Genomic DNA, 19,343 nt, shown 5'->3' on the forward strand with positions numbered 1-19,343 from the left:
TCTGTGGGGAGTTATGTCTTAATCACAGGCACAGAGGGAACTAACTGTACAAAGTGGTGTCATTTCTGAGTGTGCTGTGACCTGGCTGCCTCTCGTGGCTCCTCCAAACATTGCTCAACTGCCTAATATTCTACCATTAGTGCTTATTTATAGCTAAACCTTTAGTCCCATTAAAATAAAATCCTCCTGAGTAATTCCCATAAATGTCAGGATAGTGGTTACTTTGGGGAGGAGAGAGGCATTGTGGTGGAATGAGGCGCGTAGCTGGCTTCTGAAATAGCTGGCCAAGTTCTGTTTCTGGTCCTGGGTTGCTGATAAGGGTCTTCATAATAACTTATGAAGCTATACATTTTATGTAGTTTCCTATAGCTTTGTTATATTTTACAACAAAAGGGTTTCACATTTTAGTAACTGGTAATTTCTGAAGCCTTAAGAGTCTCAAAATTTATACCTAAGTCAAGTTTACTGGACTGACAGCAGGTTTTAATAAAGGAAAAGGAATATGCAGGGAGTAGAGGCAGAAGAGGGAAGGCCATTCCCGGAGAACAGGAAGATTAGGAGGCATTAAGGTTTAAACTGTGCTGATTTCATATCTCACTTCATAGAGGCTGTTTCCCATGCTTGTCTTATTCTCCCGTTTCCACTCCTCCAACATTGTCCTGTCCTTATTTTTCTGTACTAGCCCTTCTACACTCCAGGATTTTTTTTTTTTTTTTAATTTGGCTACTTTGGGTCTTAGTTGAAGCCTGAGGGATCTTTGCTGCATCATGTGGGATATCTCATGGATTCTCATGATCATAATCTCATGATCAGCTCATGGACTCTCTGGTTGTGGCACATGGGCTTAGTTGCTCCATAGCATGTGGGATCTTAGTTCCCTGACTAAGGACTGAACCCAAGTACCCTGCATTACAAGGCAAATTCTTTTTCTTTTTTTTTTTTAATTATTTATTTATTTTTATCTTTGGTTGTGCTGGGTCTTCATGGATGTGCATGGGCTTTCTCCAGTTGCAAAAAGCAGAGGCTACTCTTGGTTGTGGTGTGCAGGCTTCTCATGGTGGTGGCTTCTCTTGTTGTGGAGCATAGGCTCTAGGCAGGCAGACTTCAGTGGCTTCAGTTCACAGGCTCTAGAGCACGTGGGCTCAGTAGCTGTGGTGCAGGGGCTTAGTTGCCCCGCGGCAGATGGGATCTTCCCAGACTAGAGATTGAACCCATGTCCCCTGCATTGACAGGTGGTTTTTTATCCACTGAACCACCAGGGAAGTCCATACACTCCAGGAGTATATATATGGTTTGCCTCTCTGAGTCACTATTTGCCTCACCTAGTTGCAGCACAACCTCACTCTCTTCTGGGTGTTCTATGAGAGGTGTTATCACTCCTCCTGGATTTTCTGATGGAGTTCAAATCTCAAACATTCTGTTTCAGTGTTCTTATAAGCACCCCAGATTATGTACTCTGATTTTTGGGAAAGCCATTAGAAAACCTTCACAAGGTTACTGTGGCTCCAAGGAATGGCTTAGAAAACAGGTCCACTGCAGGATATTCTTCAGATCCAGGACAGGAGCAGACAGACAGGGCCCTGAGCACAGAAACTGTCCATCTGGTTTAGTTGCTTCTCTTTCCATAATGATCCTGTCCCATCCTCACACTCTTGTCTATTATTAACAGATCCAGAAACCTGATCAGGGCAGCAGCAGCAGCAGAGGGATTTTCTGGGAACCATGCCCAGGAAAGGCCCAGAAGCCCTAAATTGAAATGAAGGGGCAGCTGGCAAAGAGGAAGACCTAAACAGTGTACCCTGACACTGCTGCACAGGCAAGCCTAGGCTCTCCTCCTGACTCTCAGAGAAGATGCCTTAAACTTCTCTGTTCCAGGGATGGGGTTTCAGAGACTTACTTTCCAGACCATCCAGTCTAACTTCTCACACTTCTGAAATAAAGCTCCCCTTTCTCATTGGTCAAAAAGGAATACTCAAAATATTAAGTTCCACCTGAAAAATAATCTGTGAGACCACTTGTTGATTTGGGCTTCCCAGGTGGCACTAGTGGTAAAGAACTCACCTGCCAATGCAGGACACACAAGAGACTTGGGTTCGATCCCTGGGTTGGGAAGATCCCCTGGAGGAGAGCATGGCAACCCACTCCGGTATTCTTACCTGGAGAATCCTATGGACAGAGGGGAGCCTGGCGGGCTACAGTCCATGGGGTCATGAAGAGTCAGACACGATTGAAATGACTAAGCACAACTGTTTAACTTAAAAGCCAGGATATATAACTTTGAAAGACAACAGAATACATGGACACTTCCATTCCAGAGAAAACACTCACAAAAACCTCCAAAATAACCCCCTTTTCCCAAAAAATCAAGGTCGGGGGAACAAGAGGGTATAAGAGAAATCAGAGATCAAGATGATAGAGATTAGAATTTAAAATGCAAAGGCCAGGGCTTCGCTAGTGGCTCAGTGGTAAACAATCTGCCTACCAATGCAAGAGACATGTGTTTGATCGCTGGTCCAGGGAGATCCCACAAGCCTCAGAGCAGCTAAGCCTGTGCACCACAAGAGAAGCTGCAATGAGAAGTTAGCGTATTGCAACTAGAGAGTAGGCCCCACTCACCACAAGTAGAGAAAAGCCCATGCAGCAGTAAAGACCCAGCACAGCCAAAAATAAAATCTTAATGCAAAGGGTATGATATACCACTGTGAGATAAAATTTTCAGAAAGTTCACAAAGTAAAATACAACTGTATGCTATTTATAAGTCATGTCTCAGAAAGATGGGTCTAAAAGGTTGACAGTTAAAGGAGGGTATCTGGGTGTGGAAGGACTCCAATCTCCTTTTTCTTCAAGACTGTCTTGGCTGTTTTGGCACTATCCATTTCCATGAAATTAAAAAAAAAATTAATTTTATTTTTTCACTTATTTATTTTTGGCTGAGCTGGGTCTTCATTCCTTTGCTGGGCTTTTCTCTAGTTTCATGCAAATTTTAGAATCAGCTTGTCAATCTTCACAAAAATAAACCTGCTGGGATTTTACTTAGAATTGAGTTTCACCGGCAGATTAATTTGAGAGAACAGGTATCCTTCTGATATTATTTTCCAGTCCATGGAGTGATACATCTCTTCACCTATGTCAGTCTTTTTTTTTTTTTTTTTAACAATTAAGATGTTTCCTTTTTTTTTTTTTAATTTTCAAAATGTACTCATATTGTTGTCAGATTGTAAAGTCATCCCTGAAATTTCATTAGGGTTAAAAATAGTTCTCTGAGTCAGACACGACTGAGTGACTGAACTGAACTGAACTGAATGGTATCTTATATACAATTTAAAGAAATAAAACTAAGTTATTGTGAAACATAGTGAGATTTCTAAATATTTGAGAACATAGACAAGTTCCCACTTTGTTTCAAACAGACATAAGCTAACCTATACCAAGGAAGAAAAATATTAGGTGAATTGACGTATATGACTTGACCACATACCTGTCAATCTTTCTTTCCGGAATGTTGTTTGCAGTGTAGAGTCTGCATATCTTTTGGCATATCTATTTTGAGCTATTCGATTTATTATGCTATAATAAACAATATATTTTTAAATTTCATTTTCTATTTATTGTATTTAGAAACACATAATTGACTTTTTTGAGGTGCATATTGACTTTGTATTCTGTGACCTTGCTAAATTCACTTAATTCTAAGAATGTGTAGATTCTTTTGGATTACTTACATACACAATCATGTTGTCAGCATGTTTTTTTGTTTTTTTTTTTCCCTTTATTATCTTATTTTCTTGACATCACACTGGCTGGGACCAGTTTAATGACATATGGAGTTGTGGTAGTGGACATCCTTATCTTATTCTTCATCTCGTGGAGAATGATTTCAGTATTTTATAACTGAGAAGTTTACTACAGGTTTTTTAAAAATACAATTTTATCTATTTGGCTGCATCGGGTCTTAGTTGGCAGTACTTGGGACCTTTCCTTGGGGTGCAAACTCTCCAGGTGTGATGAGTGGGTGCAGTTTCTCTGAGCGATGTGGGATTAGTTCTCTAATCAGGGATCAAACCTGCATCCTTTGCATTCCAAGGTGGACTCTTAAACACCAGACCACCAGGGAAGTCCCAACCATAGAATTTTTATTAAGATTTTGTGTTTTCAAAAATATGAAACTTTTTCTTTTAAATCTTTAAATTATAAATGAATTTGAATGTTTAGGTCAAAATAATTATACACAGATATACACATAGGTATATCTACATACACACACATATAAAGATTTTTATTAGATTAAGGATACCCCCTTCTATTCCTGCTTTTCAAAGTTTTTAAAACTCATGAATAGGTATTGAATTTTTTTTCCTGTAATATTTATTTAGCTGTATCAGGTCTTAGTTGCAGCACAGGGGATCTTCGATCTTCACTGAGGCATGCAGGATCTTTAGTTTTGGTACGTGGGATCTTGCTTTCCTTACCAGGGATCAAACACTAGAACCCTGCATTGGGAGCATGGAGTCTTAGCCACTGGACCAACAGGGAAGTCCCGGTATTGAATTTTAGAGTGCTCTTTCCTGCATATATTTAATGACTGTGATTCTTCTCCTGTTTTTTGTTAATTGAATTCAAGCATCAAGTCAATCTTCTATTTTTGCAGTAAACCCAAATCAGATATGACCCATTATCTTTTCTATATGTTGCTAGATTGGACTTGACTGGAAATTTTACATTTAGATTCATAGGGAAGGTTAGCAGCTAGTTTTCCTTCCTTCTAATACCTCTGATAGTTCTTGGTGTCTGAGTTATACTGCTTCAAAATTTAATTTAGTTCAGTTTAGTCGCTCAGTCGTGTCAGACTCTTTGCGACCCCATGAATCGCAGCACGCCAGGCCTCCTTGTCCATCACCAACTCCCAGAGTTCACTCAGACTCACGTCCATCGAGTCGGTGATGCCATCCAGCCATCTCATCCTCTGTCGTCCTTCTCCTCCTGCCCCCAATCCCTTCCAGCATCAGAGTCTTTTCCAATGAGTCAACTCTTCGCATGAGGCGGTCAAAGTACTGGAGTTTCAGCTTCAGCATAATTCCCTCCAAAGGAATCCCAGGGCTGATCTCCTTCAGAATGGACTGGTTGGGATCTCCTTGCAGTCCAAGGGACTCTCGAGTCTTCTCCAACACCACAGTTCAAAAGCATCAATTCTTCGGCGCTCAGCCTTCTTCACAGTCCAGCTCTCACATCCATACATGACCACAGGAAAAATCATAGCCTTGACTAGATGGACCTTTGTTGACAAAGTAATGTCCCTGCTTTTGAATATGCTATCTAGGTTGGTCATAGATTTTCTTCCAAGGAGTAAGCATCTTTTAATTTCATGGCTGCAATCACCATCGGCAGTGATTTTGGAGCCCAAAAAGTAGTCTGACTCTGTTTCCACTGTTTCCCCATCTATTTCCCATGAAGTGATGGGACCGGATGCCATGATCTTCGTTTTCTGAATGTTGAGCTTTAAACCAACTTTTTCACTCTCCTCTTTCACTTTCAACAAGAGGCTTTTTAGTTCCTCTTCACTTTCTGCCATAAGGGTGGTGTCATCTGCATATCTGAGGTTATTGATATTTCTCCTGGCAATCTTGATTCCAGCTTGTGTTTCTTCCAGTCCAGTGTTTCTCATGATGTACTCTGCATAGAAGTTAAAATAAGGGTGACAATATACAGCCTTGATGTATTCCTTTTCCTGTTTGGAACCAGCCTGATGTTCCATGTCCAGTTCTAACTGTTGCTTCCTGACCTGCATATAGGTTTCTCAAGAGGCAGGTTAGGTGGTCTGGTATTCCCATCTCTTGAAGAATTTTCCACAGTTTATTGTGGTCCACACAGTCAAAGGCTTTTGCATAGTCAATAAAACAGAAATAGATGTTTTTCTGTAACTCTCTTGCTTTTTCCATGATCCAGCGGATGTTGGCAATTTGATCTCTGGTTCCTCTGCCTTTTCTAAAACCAACTTGAACATATGGAAGTTCAAGGTTCACGTATTGCTGAAGTCTGGCTTGGAGAATTTTAAGCATTGCTTTACTAGCATGTGAGATGAGTGCAATTGTGCAGTAGTTTGAGCATTCTTTGGCATTGCCTTTCTTTGGGATTGGAATGAAAACTGACCTTTTCCAGTCCTGTGGCCACTGCTGTTTTCCAAATTTGCTGGCATATTGAGTGCAGCACTTTCACAGCATCATCTTTCAGGATTTGAAATAGCTCCACTGGAATTCCATCACCTTCACTAGCTTTGTTCATAGTGATGCGTTCTAAGGCCCACTTGACTTCACATTCCAGGATGTCTGGCTCTAGATGAGTGATCACACCATCGTGATTATCTTGGACATGAAGATCTTTTTTGTATAGTTCTTCCGTGTATTCTTGCCACTTCTTCTTAATATCTTCTGCTTCTGTTAGGTCCAGACCATTTCTGTCCTTTATCGAGCCCATCTTTGCATGAAATGTTTCCTTGGTATCTCTAATTTTCTTGAAGACATCTCTAGTCTTTCCCATTCTGTTGTTTTCCTCTATTTCTTTGCACTGATCACTGAGGAAGGCTCTTATCTCTTCTTGCTATTCTTTGGAACTCTGCATTCAGATGCTTATATCTTTCCTTTTCTTCTTTGCTTTTCCCTTCTCTTCTTTTCACAGCTATTTGTAAGGCCTCCTCAGACAGCCATTTTGCTTTTTTGCATTTCTTTTCCATGAGGATGGTCTTGACCCGTCTCCTGTACAATGTCACGAACCTCATCCCATAGTTCATCAGGCACTCTATCAGATCTAGTCCCTTAAATCTATTTCTCACTTCCACTGTATAATCAAAAGGGATTTGATGTAGGTATACCTGAATGGTCTAGTGGTTTTCCCTAATTTCTTCAATTTAAGTCTGAATTTGGTAATGAGTTCGTGATCTGAGCCACAGTCAGCTCCTGGTCTTGTTTTTGTTGACTATATAGAGCTTTTCCATCTTTGGCTGCAAAGAATAGAATCAATCTGATTTTGGTGTTGACCATCTGGTGAAATCCATGTGTAGAGTCTTCTCTTGTGTTGTTGGAAGAGGGTGTTTGCTATGACCAGTGCATTTTCTTGGCAAAACTCTATTAGCCGTTGCCCTGCTTCATTCCGTATTCCAAGGCCAAATTTGCCTGTTACTCCAGGTGTTTCTTGACTTCCTACTTTTGCATTCCAGTCCCCTATAATGAAAAGGACATCTTTTTTGGGTGTTAGTTCTAAAAGGTCTTGTAGGTCTTCATAGAACTGTTCAACTTCAGCTTCTTCAGTGTTACTGGTTGGGGCATAGACTTGGATTATTGTGATATTGAATGGTTTGCCTTGGAGACGAACAGAGATCATTCTGTCGTTTTTGAGATTGCATCCAAGTACTGCATTTCGGACTCTTTTGTTGACCATGATGGCTACTCTGTTTCTTCTGAGGGCTTCCTGCCCACAGCAGTAGATAGAATGGTCATCTGAGTTAAACTCACCCATTCCAGTCCATTTTAGTTCGCTGATTCCTAGAATGTTGACGTTCACTCTTGCCATCTCTTGTTTGACCGCTTCCAATTTGCCTTGATTTATGGACCTGACATTCTAGGTTCCTACGCAATATTGCTCTTTACAGCATCGGACCTTGCTTCTATCACCAGTCACATCCACAACTGGGTACTGTTTTTGCTTTGGCTCCATCCCTTCATTCTTTCTGGAGTTATTTCTCCACTGATCTCTAGTAGCATACTGGGCACCTACTGACCTGGGGAGTTCCTCTTTTGGTATCCTATCATTTTGCCTTTTCATACTGTTCATGGGGTTCTCATGGCAAGAATACTGAAGTGGTTTGCCATTCCCTTCTCCAGTGGACCACATTGTGTCAGACCTCTCCACCATGTCCGACCATCTTGGGTGGCCCCACAGGGCACGGCTTAGTTTCATTGAGTTAGACAAGGCTGTGGTCCTAGTGTGATTAGATTGACTAGTTTTCTGTGATTATGGTTTCAGTGTGTCTGCCCTCTTGCAACACTTACCATCTTACTTGGGTTTCTCTTACCTTGGATGTGGGTATCTCTTTACGGCTGCTCCAGCAAAGCACAGCCACTGCTCCTTACCTTGGATAAGGGTATCTCCTCACCACCGCCCCTCCCAATCTTGAACGTGGAATAGCTCCTCGAGGCCCTCCTGTGCCCGCGCAGCCACTGCTCCTTAATTCAGACCTGTTTTTTCACTATAGTTTCTGGAAGTTCATGAGATTGGTAACTAAGATATGAGTGATATCTCTTTATTTAATTTCTAACATTCACTTTTTTTCCAGATCAGTCTATAGCTTTATCAGTTTTACTGTTTTTGAGGGAATGACTTTTGGTTACTATATGTCTTTTATTTTACTTTTTTTTTTGGCATTTCTTCTACTTCTTGAATTTGCTATTTCCCAGTTTATGTTTGATTTGGCTGGACCAGGTCCTTGCTGTGGCACTTGGGATCCCCAGCCACAGCATACAGGTTTATTTTTTTAGTTGTGGTATTTTTAGTTGCAGCACGTGATTCAGTTCCCCGATCAGGGATTGAACCTGGGCCCCCTGCCAAGTCCTAGCCACTAGACTATCAGGGACATCCCTCTTTCCCAGTTTGACATAAGGTGTCTTCATTACTATTTTTTCCCCTAATTTTCTTTGTACTTTTTTTTTTTCCTGTAATGAGTGGGTTATTTAGAATTATAGTGTTTTATAAGTTAGGGACTTTCCAGTTTTTTCCCCCTCTAGCTTAATCCCTCTGTGTTCAGAGAACACTGTATTATTTTAATTTGGGGGGGAAATTTCCTTACTTATAGCTTACCTGATAGTTGAGCTATGATCAATTTTGGTGAAAGCTTTTGGTGCAATTACAAATATGTGCATTGTTGGTTGAGTTACAGTATTTTAAGTATGTCAGTTAAGCTAGGTTTGTGTTGTTCAACTTAACCTATTATATCTGCTTTTGAAATACACTTATTTTTAAAAAATGAAATTCTGCAATATTCAAGGAAGAAAAATGTCATTTCGTTCTATTGTTTCCTATTTCAAATGTTTTCCTTGGACTTTTGATAGAGTAACCTTGCATATTCCTCCTCTTCCCCCTCACACTTCCCCAGCCTCTGAGCAACAGGAATAGTTAGCAAGGGAATCATACATACTGTTAGTAAGGAAGGCATGCTCTGAAGGCTACCAGTACCTCTCCTTGTCCTGTTCCACCACTGAAACAAAGGCTCTCAAGCCTCACAAAAAAGAAGGTGGAAACAGAGGTTGGCTCTGTCACACTGAGAGCCAGAAACAGGGATGGAAACAAGTCTGGAAATAGAAGTCTTGAACCCTAGAAGGAAATGGATATTAAAGTTGGTGATAAAATGGTTCAAGTTTTATCTCTTCATTTAGGGAAGCCTCTCCCACACCAGTACTAGGTTCTGGCCACTACAGCCAGGAGTGAAGTTCTGTTCAAGCAAGATACTTCATCAGAAAAAAGATGCCATTCCAGCCTCCCAAACAGCTTTTAAACATTAGTAAGTCTCCCAAATGACCTATCCACAAAGGAACTATCACTGCCCTCTTGGTAGGACAGTGTGTGTGTCTAGGTGCACAGAGGTAGAGAGGCAAGGTTGACAAGGATCATCTGACCAAAGTGCCTAGATATCTCCACATTGACAAAATCCAATCTCCACAGTTTAAAGGAAAAACTATTGTTATAAAAACAGAAGCATTTTTATTTCAGTCCTGTTGAGAGAGTGAGAGGGACAGAACACACAAAATGAGGGGAGGGGGTCTCTTTATTCACACACGACATCAGGACCAACTACAAGGAACAATACCCATTTCCACCCCTCCCCCCAACACCTACGTGGGGTCCAAGGCCCGCTGAGATTAGATGGTACAAGAATTAAGACACTATTGGCACAGTACAATGGCCAATGCACCGAAAGATGGAGAAGAGAATTTCTCAGGGAGCATAGCCTGGGGCCTCAGCTGCTTCCCCAAAGGAGAGGGAATGAGAAAACTTTGGCTCAGCAGGAAGGTGGTTGGCAAAAATCAGGGTTACCCTAGCTGGACTCTGCAGGACAGAAACTGCGGGCTAAAGGGAGTCAAGACGTTTATCCAGTCCATGCTGTTCTCTGCTTCCTCCAAGGCCTCTTCTCCTCAGGCTTGAGCTTAGTGAGAGCTGGCCTGGTTCTCCTCTTCATTTTTGAAAGCTGGGGAGTAAGTGCTTATTCTACCCTTCCTACATCTAGGCTACTTCATTACTACTTTCTTGGCTCTAGAGAGACAGAAGCCAACTAATAAGGCCGGCTCCCTTTGTGAAAGTCGGCTTAAAAGAGCCCTTGGGTTGGCAAAACTGCCCCTGCAAAGGTTTTTCTGAGCCTGCCCTCTGTAACTCTCCTCAAATGTGTTCAGACTCACCTTCAACTGTGTAAGATGTGGACTGAAAATATTTGGTCTCTCTAGTTGGGTTATAAATTCCATCTTTGACTGGAGATGAGGATTAGAGAGACAGTAGGTAATGGCAGGTGGAAGGACTAGGGGAAAGCAAGGCAATTTAATTTACATTGGATCACAGATTCAAACCTCTGGATTATGAATAGAATCATTTAAAGATCCATAGAAGAAAAGGAGATTCTCTGACACAGTACGAAAAAGTGAAAAATATTACAGAGACAATCTCACAATTCCCACAGACCATAAGGGAATGTATCCAAAACAAAAGAAGAAAACAAAAAAACAAAAACCCCAACAAAACTGAGTGAGCAAGCAGAGTCCAGTCCTCTATCTTAAATCTGAATAAAATTAACTCATTCAGTTAATACTGCTTCAAGTACAATCATGAAGACACTTGGAATTGTAGATTTACACCAAAACAAAGAATAGGATCAAGGAGCCTATCATCGTAAGCCCAGACAACCTTCCTTTTAAAAGTCATCCAGAAAATGTCTCTGAGGACTTGAACTGAAGGTGACATTCATCATCTCCTCTCAATACAATATCCTTCCAGGACAGTCTGGTGAATTAAGACGCCTGTTTTAAGTTTAGGAAAGTGAAGAAGGGAAGAGCTAGCAGCGAAAGCCAGAAGCGAGGTTAAGGTCCTTGTGGCATCCAGAACTGGGGGTAGGAGAATGGAGAAGGGAAGGGAAATAGGTGGTGGGTTCCTGCTGTCCTTTGGCTTCACATCCTTCCCCTGCCTCCCATTTCCCCCAACAGCTCACGCAGCTATTGGCCTCCTAGAGGGGATGTAATGCCCAGACCAACTTTTTATTGAGCTTATGCAGCTAACAGACTTGTAAACAGTGCCAACTGACAAAGGTTTGCTGAATATTACAGCTTGTGTCCACTAAACACACCTCTCTCTAGGATTAAAAACAAAAATCCAAAGTAAACAAATACTGAGAGAGAGGATGAAGTGACACATCTTGAGTCTTCCAGGAAGGCAAAATAAGAAAACGCCACATGGTTTGGTCCCAGGCGTTCACCATGCCTAGAGCGCTGCTGCTGCCACCAGTCTCCCCTCCCTGCCAGTGGCTGAGTAGAGGTGAGGGAGAAGGGTCATCGTGGGCCTGCTGCAAATACAGCATTTGCTGGTGTTGACACCCTCCTTGGCTGTGGCGGCAGACTGCTGTGTCAGGAGCCCATTTCCTGGGAGTAGCAGAGGGAGCCCAGGTCCTCAAGGCAGCCTGAGATGGCAGCTCATACACCTCAGTGGGGGTACCGTGCCCCTTTTCTCCAGTGCAGTTCAGCATTGAGGTCGTCTATTCCCAGTTGGCGATAAAACCTGAGCTGTTTTCCTTGCAGGTTCCCCCTCCCTCCCCCAACTTGCGGGGAGTAGTGGGAGGGGATGGGGGAGGATCACTGAGGGGGCAGGGGAATCCCCCGGGGATCAGTGACCTGACCCTCTTGCAGGTTCTTCACCAGTTGTGCAAGCCAGCGTTTGGTGGTGGTGTCATCTTTTAGCACCTGGGCGAAGGTCGTATCCTTCAGCTGGTCAGGGAGACACTGCCTGAGTGCTTCACGTGCCCTACATCAAAAACAAACCAACCAGGGAGACCAAACAAATAAACCCACATTGGGGGACAGGAAAGAGCCCTTTTCTTAGATATAAATATATAGAATCCCAGGAATCTATGGCTCTGTCAAGTACTTTAAGAAGCCATTAAAATTCTCTAAAGCTTATATTAGACATAGGCTTAGAGACCTCCAGGATCTGTTGTCTGTAAACATTTTCAGAATGTTTTCACTACATTGAACTTTGTGACAAAGCAAATAGAATAAAATGATGCAACAATTTACTTCAATTCAAACTACTTAGAATAAAATGATGCAACAATTTACTTCAATTCAAACTACTTTCTGATTTATTACAGTTGTCGAACTACTTATGTTAAAAATATATGGGTGATAGTAAACAAAATATTCCAAAATCAGAACATTAACAGGAGATATGACCTGATTCATAGTAGGATAAGTTAATGAACTTTTAACTCTAAACTGATAAAAATTTGTGTCTTTCCAAAAACAGCTTCAGTTTTATGTTAAAACTCTTAAGAGATGAGCAGTAAAACTATCGTAAAGTTATTATCAGATGAACTTTCAAATATTTCATTTTCTTTAAAATATTACCAGTAAAAGTCAAATCTGAAAACTCATAAAGGTAAATTAACTATTTATAAGGCTTTTTTTTTTTTAAAGTTATGGCTTTTGTACTTAGCCTAGTTTCTTTTACAAGGAGAGTTTTAAATAAATGTATTTTCAAACTTGGTGAAGTCAGGAACCACTAAAGAACAGGAGAAAATGGTTAAAGAAATACTTAGGGCTTAAATAACCTCAGTGGCAGGAGTTCACATTAATCAAGTTATCCCCATTCCTAGGAACATAGAAATCATCCCATTATGTGATTTAGCAGAATATGAGCAAGTGGCTTTCAGCATGAATTATGGATTTACAAAGCAAAAAGGTTAAATTTTTCTAAAATGCACTGTATCTACAATGTATGATTTCTGGCAGAAAGAAATAGGGAGGTAAAATAATTAGCTCAAGGACTTTACAGGAATCAAGAGAACTAGAGATACAATTCAACAGCCCTCTGGGCTTGCTCCTTTCTTAAGAGATCTTTGAAAATATACTTTTCTTTCTGACAGCCGAGAATAGAACAGAAAGCTCAAACCACAGGAGTAATGGATCATGAGATTCACTGTCTGAACTCTCGGGAATTTTAGAGTAGGGTACAGAGTTTTGGTGGGGAGACAACACTCTGATGGATTTTCAAATTTAGCATTTCAGATTTTGCAAGAAATTAATCAAGGTCTGTCTCAGACGAGCTCAATTAGTTTTATCCCTTTCCTGTCCTAAAGATATAGAAGCCATGACATGAGATGGGGCAGACACTCATCAGAGTATTTCCCCAAAGTCCTATACATTCTATAAATGTTTACCTGGGGTTATCTGAGAGTCGAAGGTAACATCTTACTACATGCTTCAGCAAACGGGCGGAAGGTTCTTTGGATAGCTGCAGGACCATCTTACCCTGTTTCCCACAAAACAAGGTGGGGTAGGAAAGAACATACAAAACACAAAATAACCCTAGTTGGTATCAGAGACCAGATATTACGAGAACTGTTATACAAGGTTTCATGGTTGTTTCCTGTTGGGAGACTGAAGTAGCTCAGTGTCGACTGCAAAGAAACTAAGTTGTGTGATCAGAAGCCCTGGTGGTCCAGTGGTTAAGAATCCTCCTTGCAATGCAGGGGGACTCGGGATCAATCCCTGGTTGGGGAACTAAGATCCCACATATCCTGGGGCAACTAAGCCTACACAACTACTGAGCCTGTGCGCTCTAAAGCCCAGGTGTCACAATTAGAAAGAAGCCTACGTGCTGCAACAGATCCCCCATGCCACAACTAAGATGCAACACGGCCAAATAAACAAAGAAGGTAAAGGAAAGAACTCACCAAGATCATGGCGACATGGGAGAAACGCTCATATGTCTGACATATATAAGCCAAACCAGTGTCATCTAAGAGGATCTTCTGGAGGATAAATGTGGCAACCTGGAGTAAAACAAAATTAGGGAGTCTAAAACATTGCTCAGACTTGTCTTCCAACTGTCTACTCCTCTCCTAGGAATAACCATGAAGCAGAAAACTAAGAAAATACCCTTGCATTCTAGATAACTTAATTATGACAACTTATGCACAGTACAAAAAATTAATAAATATTACCATATTCAACATTATGTGCCAGAATTTTTCCTAAAGCTATAACATGCCTTATCTTATTTTCACAACAAACCTATGAGGTAGGTACCATTGTTATTTTACTTAAAAAGAGAAGGTAATTATCAGAGTCTTAAAAACAGAGAGGTTTTCTTAGTTACTGAACACTGGTGTGCCAGGTATAACCATTAATCAATCAATAACTTGCCAGGTTAAGATCCCAAGCAACAAAGTGACTAAATCAGAGTTGAGATCCAAATCTAGTTAAACACAGAGCCTCCCACTTTTCCATGGGCCAAGATGATTTCAGAAAGGCAGCCATGCCTCATCTCTTCCAAATGAGTTAGGTAAGATTTTTCCTATTCTTAAAAAGACCGTTAAGAAAATAAGATTTTTTAAGCCTCCCTTCAAAAACTTCCAACAGTAATAAAGAATACACTCAATTTAAGCTCGATTTAAGCTCATTAACTCTTACACAGATGGGGTTAAAAAAGTTTTAATTCAATTCAAATGATTATTATAAATGATTCTCTTCCTTAGCTGCTTATCAGAATCAACTGTGGGACTTATTTGTTTTATTTTACTGTTTTACTGGTGTATAACATTGTGGTTAGCTAAATAATGGTCCCCAAACATATCCAGGTCGTAATCACTAAACCCCGGGGATGCTACTTCATAAGGCAAAAGGTACTTTGCAGATGTGACTGTTAAGACTTTTGGAGGGATTAACCATCTTGGATGATCCAGGTGGGCCTTAAAGGTCATTATCACAAGGGTTCTTATAAAAGGGAAGTGGAGGGAGATGTGACCATAACGAAGGTGATGTGACAGATGCAGAGATTTTAACATGGTACACTGCTGGCTGTCAAGATGGAAGAGGGAAGAATAGCCAAGATGTGCAATTCTAAAAGCTGAAAAAGGCAATTCACCTGCCAATGCAGGAGACACGGGTTTGATCCTTGATCTGGGAACATCCCACATTTCTCAGAGCAACTGGGCCCATGTACAACTACTGAGCCTGTGCCCTGTAGCCCAGGAACCTCAACTATGGAAGCTTAAGCCCTAGAGTCCATGCTCTGCAACAAGAGAAACCACTGCAATAAGAAGTCTGCACACTAAAACTAAAGAGGAGTCCCCGTTCACCACAATTAGAGAAAGCCCGTGTAGCAACAAAGACCCAGCACAGCAAAAAATAAACAAATAAAGTCATATATATAAAGAAAGCTGAAAAAATGCAAGGGAAGAGATTCACTCCTAGAGTCTCCAGAGGCAATGCCATCCTTATGGGCACCCTGATTTAAGCTGGTTAAACTGATTTACGGTTTCTGGCTTCCAGAACCATAAGAGAATAAACTGGTGGTGTTTTAAGCCACCAAGCTCGTGGCAATTTTTTATAGCACCAATAAGAAAATCAAACAAACATATACACAATAAAATGTGTTAAGTGTACTAATCTTAAGTGTATTTTGATTTTTACCTATTCCACATCTGTGAACCACAACCAGATTAAAATACAGAACATTAGGAAGTTGGGATTTACATAAACACAATACTATAAGCTGACTCATCAGAAAAGACCCTGATGCTGGGAAAGATTGAAGGGAGGAGGAAAAGGGGACTACAGAGGATGATTTGGTTGGATGGCATCATCGACTCAATGGAAATGAGTGTGAGCAAGCTCTGGGAGATGGTGAAGGTCAGGGAAGCCTGGCATGCTGCAGTCCATGGAGTTGCAAAGAGTCAGACACAACTGAGTGACTGAACAATAACAATATAAACAGATAACTAACAAGGACCAATTGTATAGCATAGGGAACTATACTCAGTACCTTGTAATAATCTACAGTGGAAGAGAATATGTATCCATACATTCTATATATATATATGAAAAAAGAATATATATTTGAATCACCTTGCTGTATACCTGAAACTAACACAATATTGTATAAGTCAACTATAAACTATATTTCAATAAAAATAAAATAATGGTCATACAGTATGAACTCATATGTGCCTGGCTTCTTTCATCTGACGTAATATCACCTATGCTGCATATATCAACAGTTCATTCTTAACTACTGTGTAGTTTATTTTGTAAATATACTACAGTTTATCTTTCATGAGCAAAAGTGCCATAAACACTCCTATACATGTTCTGATGCCCATAAGAGCTCATTTTCTGGGTGTGTGTGTGTGTGCCATGTGCCTTGTGGGACTTTAGTTTCTCGACCAGGGATCGAATCTGGGCCCTTGGCAGTGAAAGCATGGAGTCCTAACCGCCAAGGAATTCTGTAGAGCTCATTTTTCTTGGGTATATATGCAGGAGTGGGACTGCTGAGTCATAGGGTAGACTTATGTTTATAGTGGGTACCACTGAACAGCTTTCCAAAATAACATACTATACACTTACCCAGAGGGATTTAAAAAAACAAAAAACAACAACAAAAAAAAACACACACAAATGTCCATACTTTATCATTCTGGACAATGGTTCAGTAGGTCAGAGATGGAACCTGGACACTGATGTTTTTAAAACACTTGACAGGTGATCATGTCACACAACCTTGATTGAGAACCTCTGTTTTACCTGATGCCTACCATATGGCAAGGCCTGAGACTAAGGATTTGTACATGAAAAGTGAACACGACAAGGTCTTTGCTTACATGGAGCCAAAGAAGACAGACATGCCAGGAACTGACTACAAACCATGTAATAAGGCAGGATAGGAGAAGCATTCTAATTGAAGTGTAAAGGTCATGGGGAACTTCTAAACATCAAGGATGAATTAATTTTAGTAATAGTCAAGGAATGAAAACAGGGGAGGGATCGTTAGGATGGGGGCTCCTGGAAGAAATGTCAAAAAAGAAGAAATAAATCTTTTTCTGTCCCAGCCATAAGAAGCCAACTTGAAAAACACCTATTGACAGGCAACTATGAATTTAAAAACAACAGAATACAGTTGTAACCATTCCAATCCTGTCCCAGAAATCCACTGAAATTAACAAAATAAATTAGGGAAGAAATGAGAAAAGAAAAGCATGAACACAGATCACATGTCACTTATTCTTTGTGTGTTTAGTAGAAAGTTGAAGGCAGAGGTATAAATCCTCCCTAAAACACACACCCTAGACTGGCAGGCTGGGTGGAAAAGTATTCAGAGGCAAAACACTTGACTTAAAAACAGCCAACTTCAGTTCATAACATCTCTCTTTCCATCCATTATTTTTAAACAAATAGCAATCCTGGACAGAAAGACTCCCACAGGGAAACTTTTATAGAGACATAACCCAAGAAACGGTAGCAAGTAATGCTTATCTGCATTTTCAAGGAAACTGAAGCAAATATGAACTTTGAAAAACATTTTTAAAAAGTTAAAAGAAAATACAAAATTAAAAGAAGAGCTGAAACAACAGGAGAAGTGAGAAGCAGAGACTAGAGGAAAAAAATTAATACAAAATTAAACTGCTACATGTATACATAAAATATTTCTAGAAAGATTCTACAAGAAAGTAATAATACTGGTTACTACTGAGAAGAACTGAGAGGTAAGGTAGAAGACTTACATTTATTTGCTTGTATACCCATTTGTAGTAGCATACGAATTTTTACTTTATTTGTACTGCATATTCACAACAAACAAACTTTAAATCATTACATCTGCTTATATCCAACTCAGCAATAGGTATCTAATTAAAAATTAAAGTGAGCAGTCAATGTGACCAGATATACTTTAGAAGCAGAGGTTAGATACTGCTAAAAATAGCAACATAGGAAAGTAGCCTTGAGAAAAATCCCATTATATGAAATTAAAGATAGAAAGTAATTAGAGGGTGAGAAGAGACACATGAAAAATAGACAATACAGCATAACCGATGTTGCTTAAGCAAGAGGCCAAAACAAAGAGGAAACTATAAACATTAACAACAACAAAAAAGACACAATGAGTAGGCTCTTTCAGGAAAAAATCTGACCAGGAAAATATTAGGCTGACTCAAGATTTCACAACATTCAGTACCAGAAGACAACATGGCTATGATAATGGAGTTCTGAGAGGGAAAACAGAGGCGAGAATTCTATAACCAGTTACATTATCATCCATGGTTAAAATACAAAGCAGGCAGAAGCTCAAGTATATATATACATACTTGATTATGTATAAAGAATGTCTGGAAAAATATACCTGTGGAGTCAGAAGGGGGTTCAGATGAAAGGGAGAACATTTAATGTTTAACTTGATATTCTTCTGATGGTTCTAGGTTCTTAAATCATCATTATATAACAATTTTTATTCAAAAGAAAAAAAAACATTCATGAAAGTTTCAAAAACCTGAAGGGAGGCAGAAAAAGATAACTCAACCATGAAGTAGTAGTCCAACAGTCAAGACAACATAGAATCTAATTAAGATAAAACCACACACCGTTTTAGAAAGTTCACTTCCAGATTCCATAATTCGCAAACACAAAGGGATAATTTCTGTTGTCAATAGAAAGTTGATTACTTCTTGCTCATCTGTTTTCACCAGAGCCCCTAAAGAAAATATGGACAAACAAAATTACTTCAGAGTCAGGGTTTCCAACTAAAATTGTTTATCCATCTAGTTGTGGAACTTAAATAACATACAACACAAACTGTGGTTTATATGTCAGAGAATCAGATTCAAACTCTGGCTTAAAAAAAAAAAAAGGAGCAAGAAAAGCACAGGTTGACTGTTGACACTAAAAGATCAGGTACAAAATTTGTTCCATCACATAGTTAGCATCAGTTTAGCTACTTAAATAATTGTTCTATCACTCTGATAGGCAATCACACAATAATATCACCATCTCTTCTCCATGTACTTTAAGTAAGAGACAATTCTTGTTGTCATTGTTGCCTTAGTTTCTTAATCATGTTGGACTCTGAGACCCCGTAGACCATAGCCCACCAGGCTCCTCTGTCCATGTGATTTCCCAGGCAAGAATACTGGAGTGGGTTGTCACTTCCTTCTCCAGGGGATCTTCCTGATACAGGGATCAAATCTGCATCTCCTGCACTGGCAGGTGGATTCTGTGCCCCTGAGCCACCAGGGCAAAGTAGTGAGGTATTAGTTGCTCAGTTGTGT

General features: G+C 40.2%; 1 protein-coding gene across 1 annotated transcript in view; it reads right to left on the minus strand.

The window, feature by feature from the left end:
* Positions 1–9,717: 9,717 nt before the first annotated feature.
* CNOT9 (CCR4-NOT transcription complex subunit 9) overlaps positions 9,718–19,343 on the minus strand; it is a 31,149-nt gene continuing 21,523 nt past the window's right edge. Inside the window, exons 5-8 of the mRNA XM_040228358.1 lie at positions 18,660–18,769; positions 13,977–14,075; positions 13,461–13,552; positions 9,718–12,046 (exon numbers count right to left, since the gene is read on the minus strand). Coding sequence (XP_040084292.1) covers positions 11,878–12,046; positions 13,461–13,552; positions 13,977–14,075; positions 18,660–18,769 — 470 coding nt within the window. The 3' untranslated portion in view covers positions 9,718–11,877. The remainder of the gene's footprint in view (positions 12,047–13,460; positions 13,553–13,976; positions 14,076–18,659; positions 18,770–19,343) is intronic.

The sequence above is a fragment of the Oryx dammah genome, unplaced genomic scaffold, assembly GCF_014754425.2.
Source record: "Oryx dammah isolate SB20612 unplaced genomic scaffold, SCBI_Odam_1.1 HiC_scaffold_27, whole genome shotgun sequence".
Classification (NCBI taxonomy): Eukaryota; Metazoa; Chordata; class Mammalia; order Artiodactyla; family Bovidae; genus Oryx; species Oryx dammah.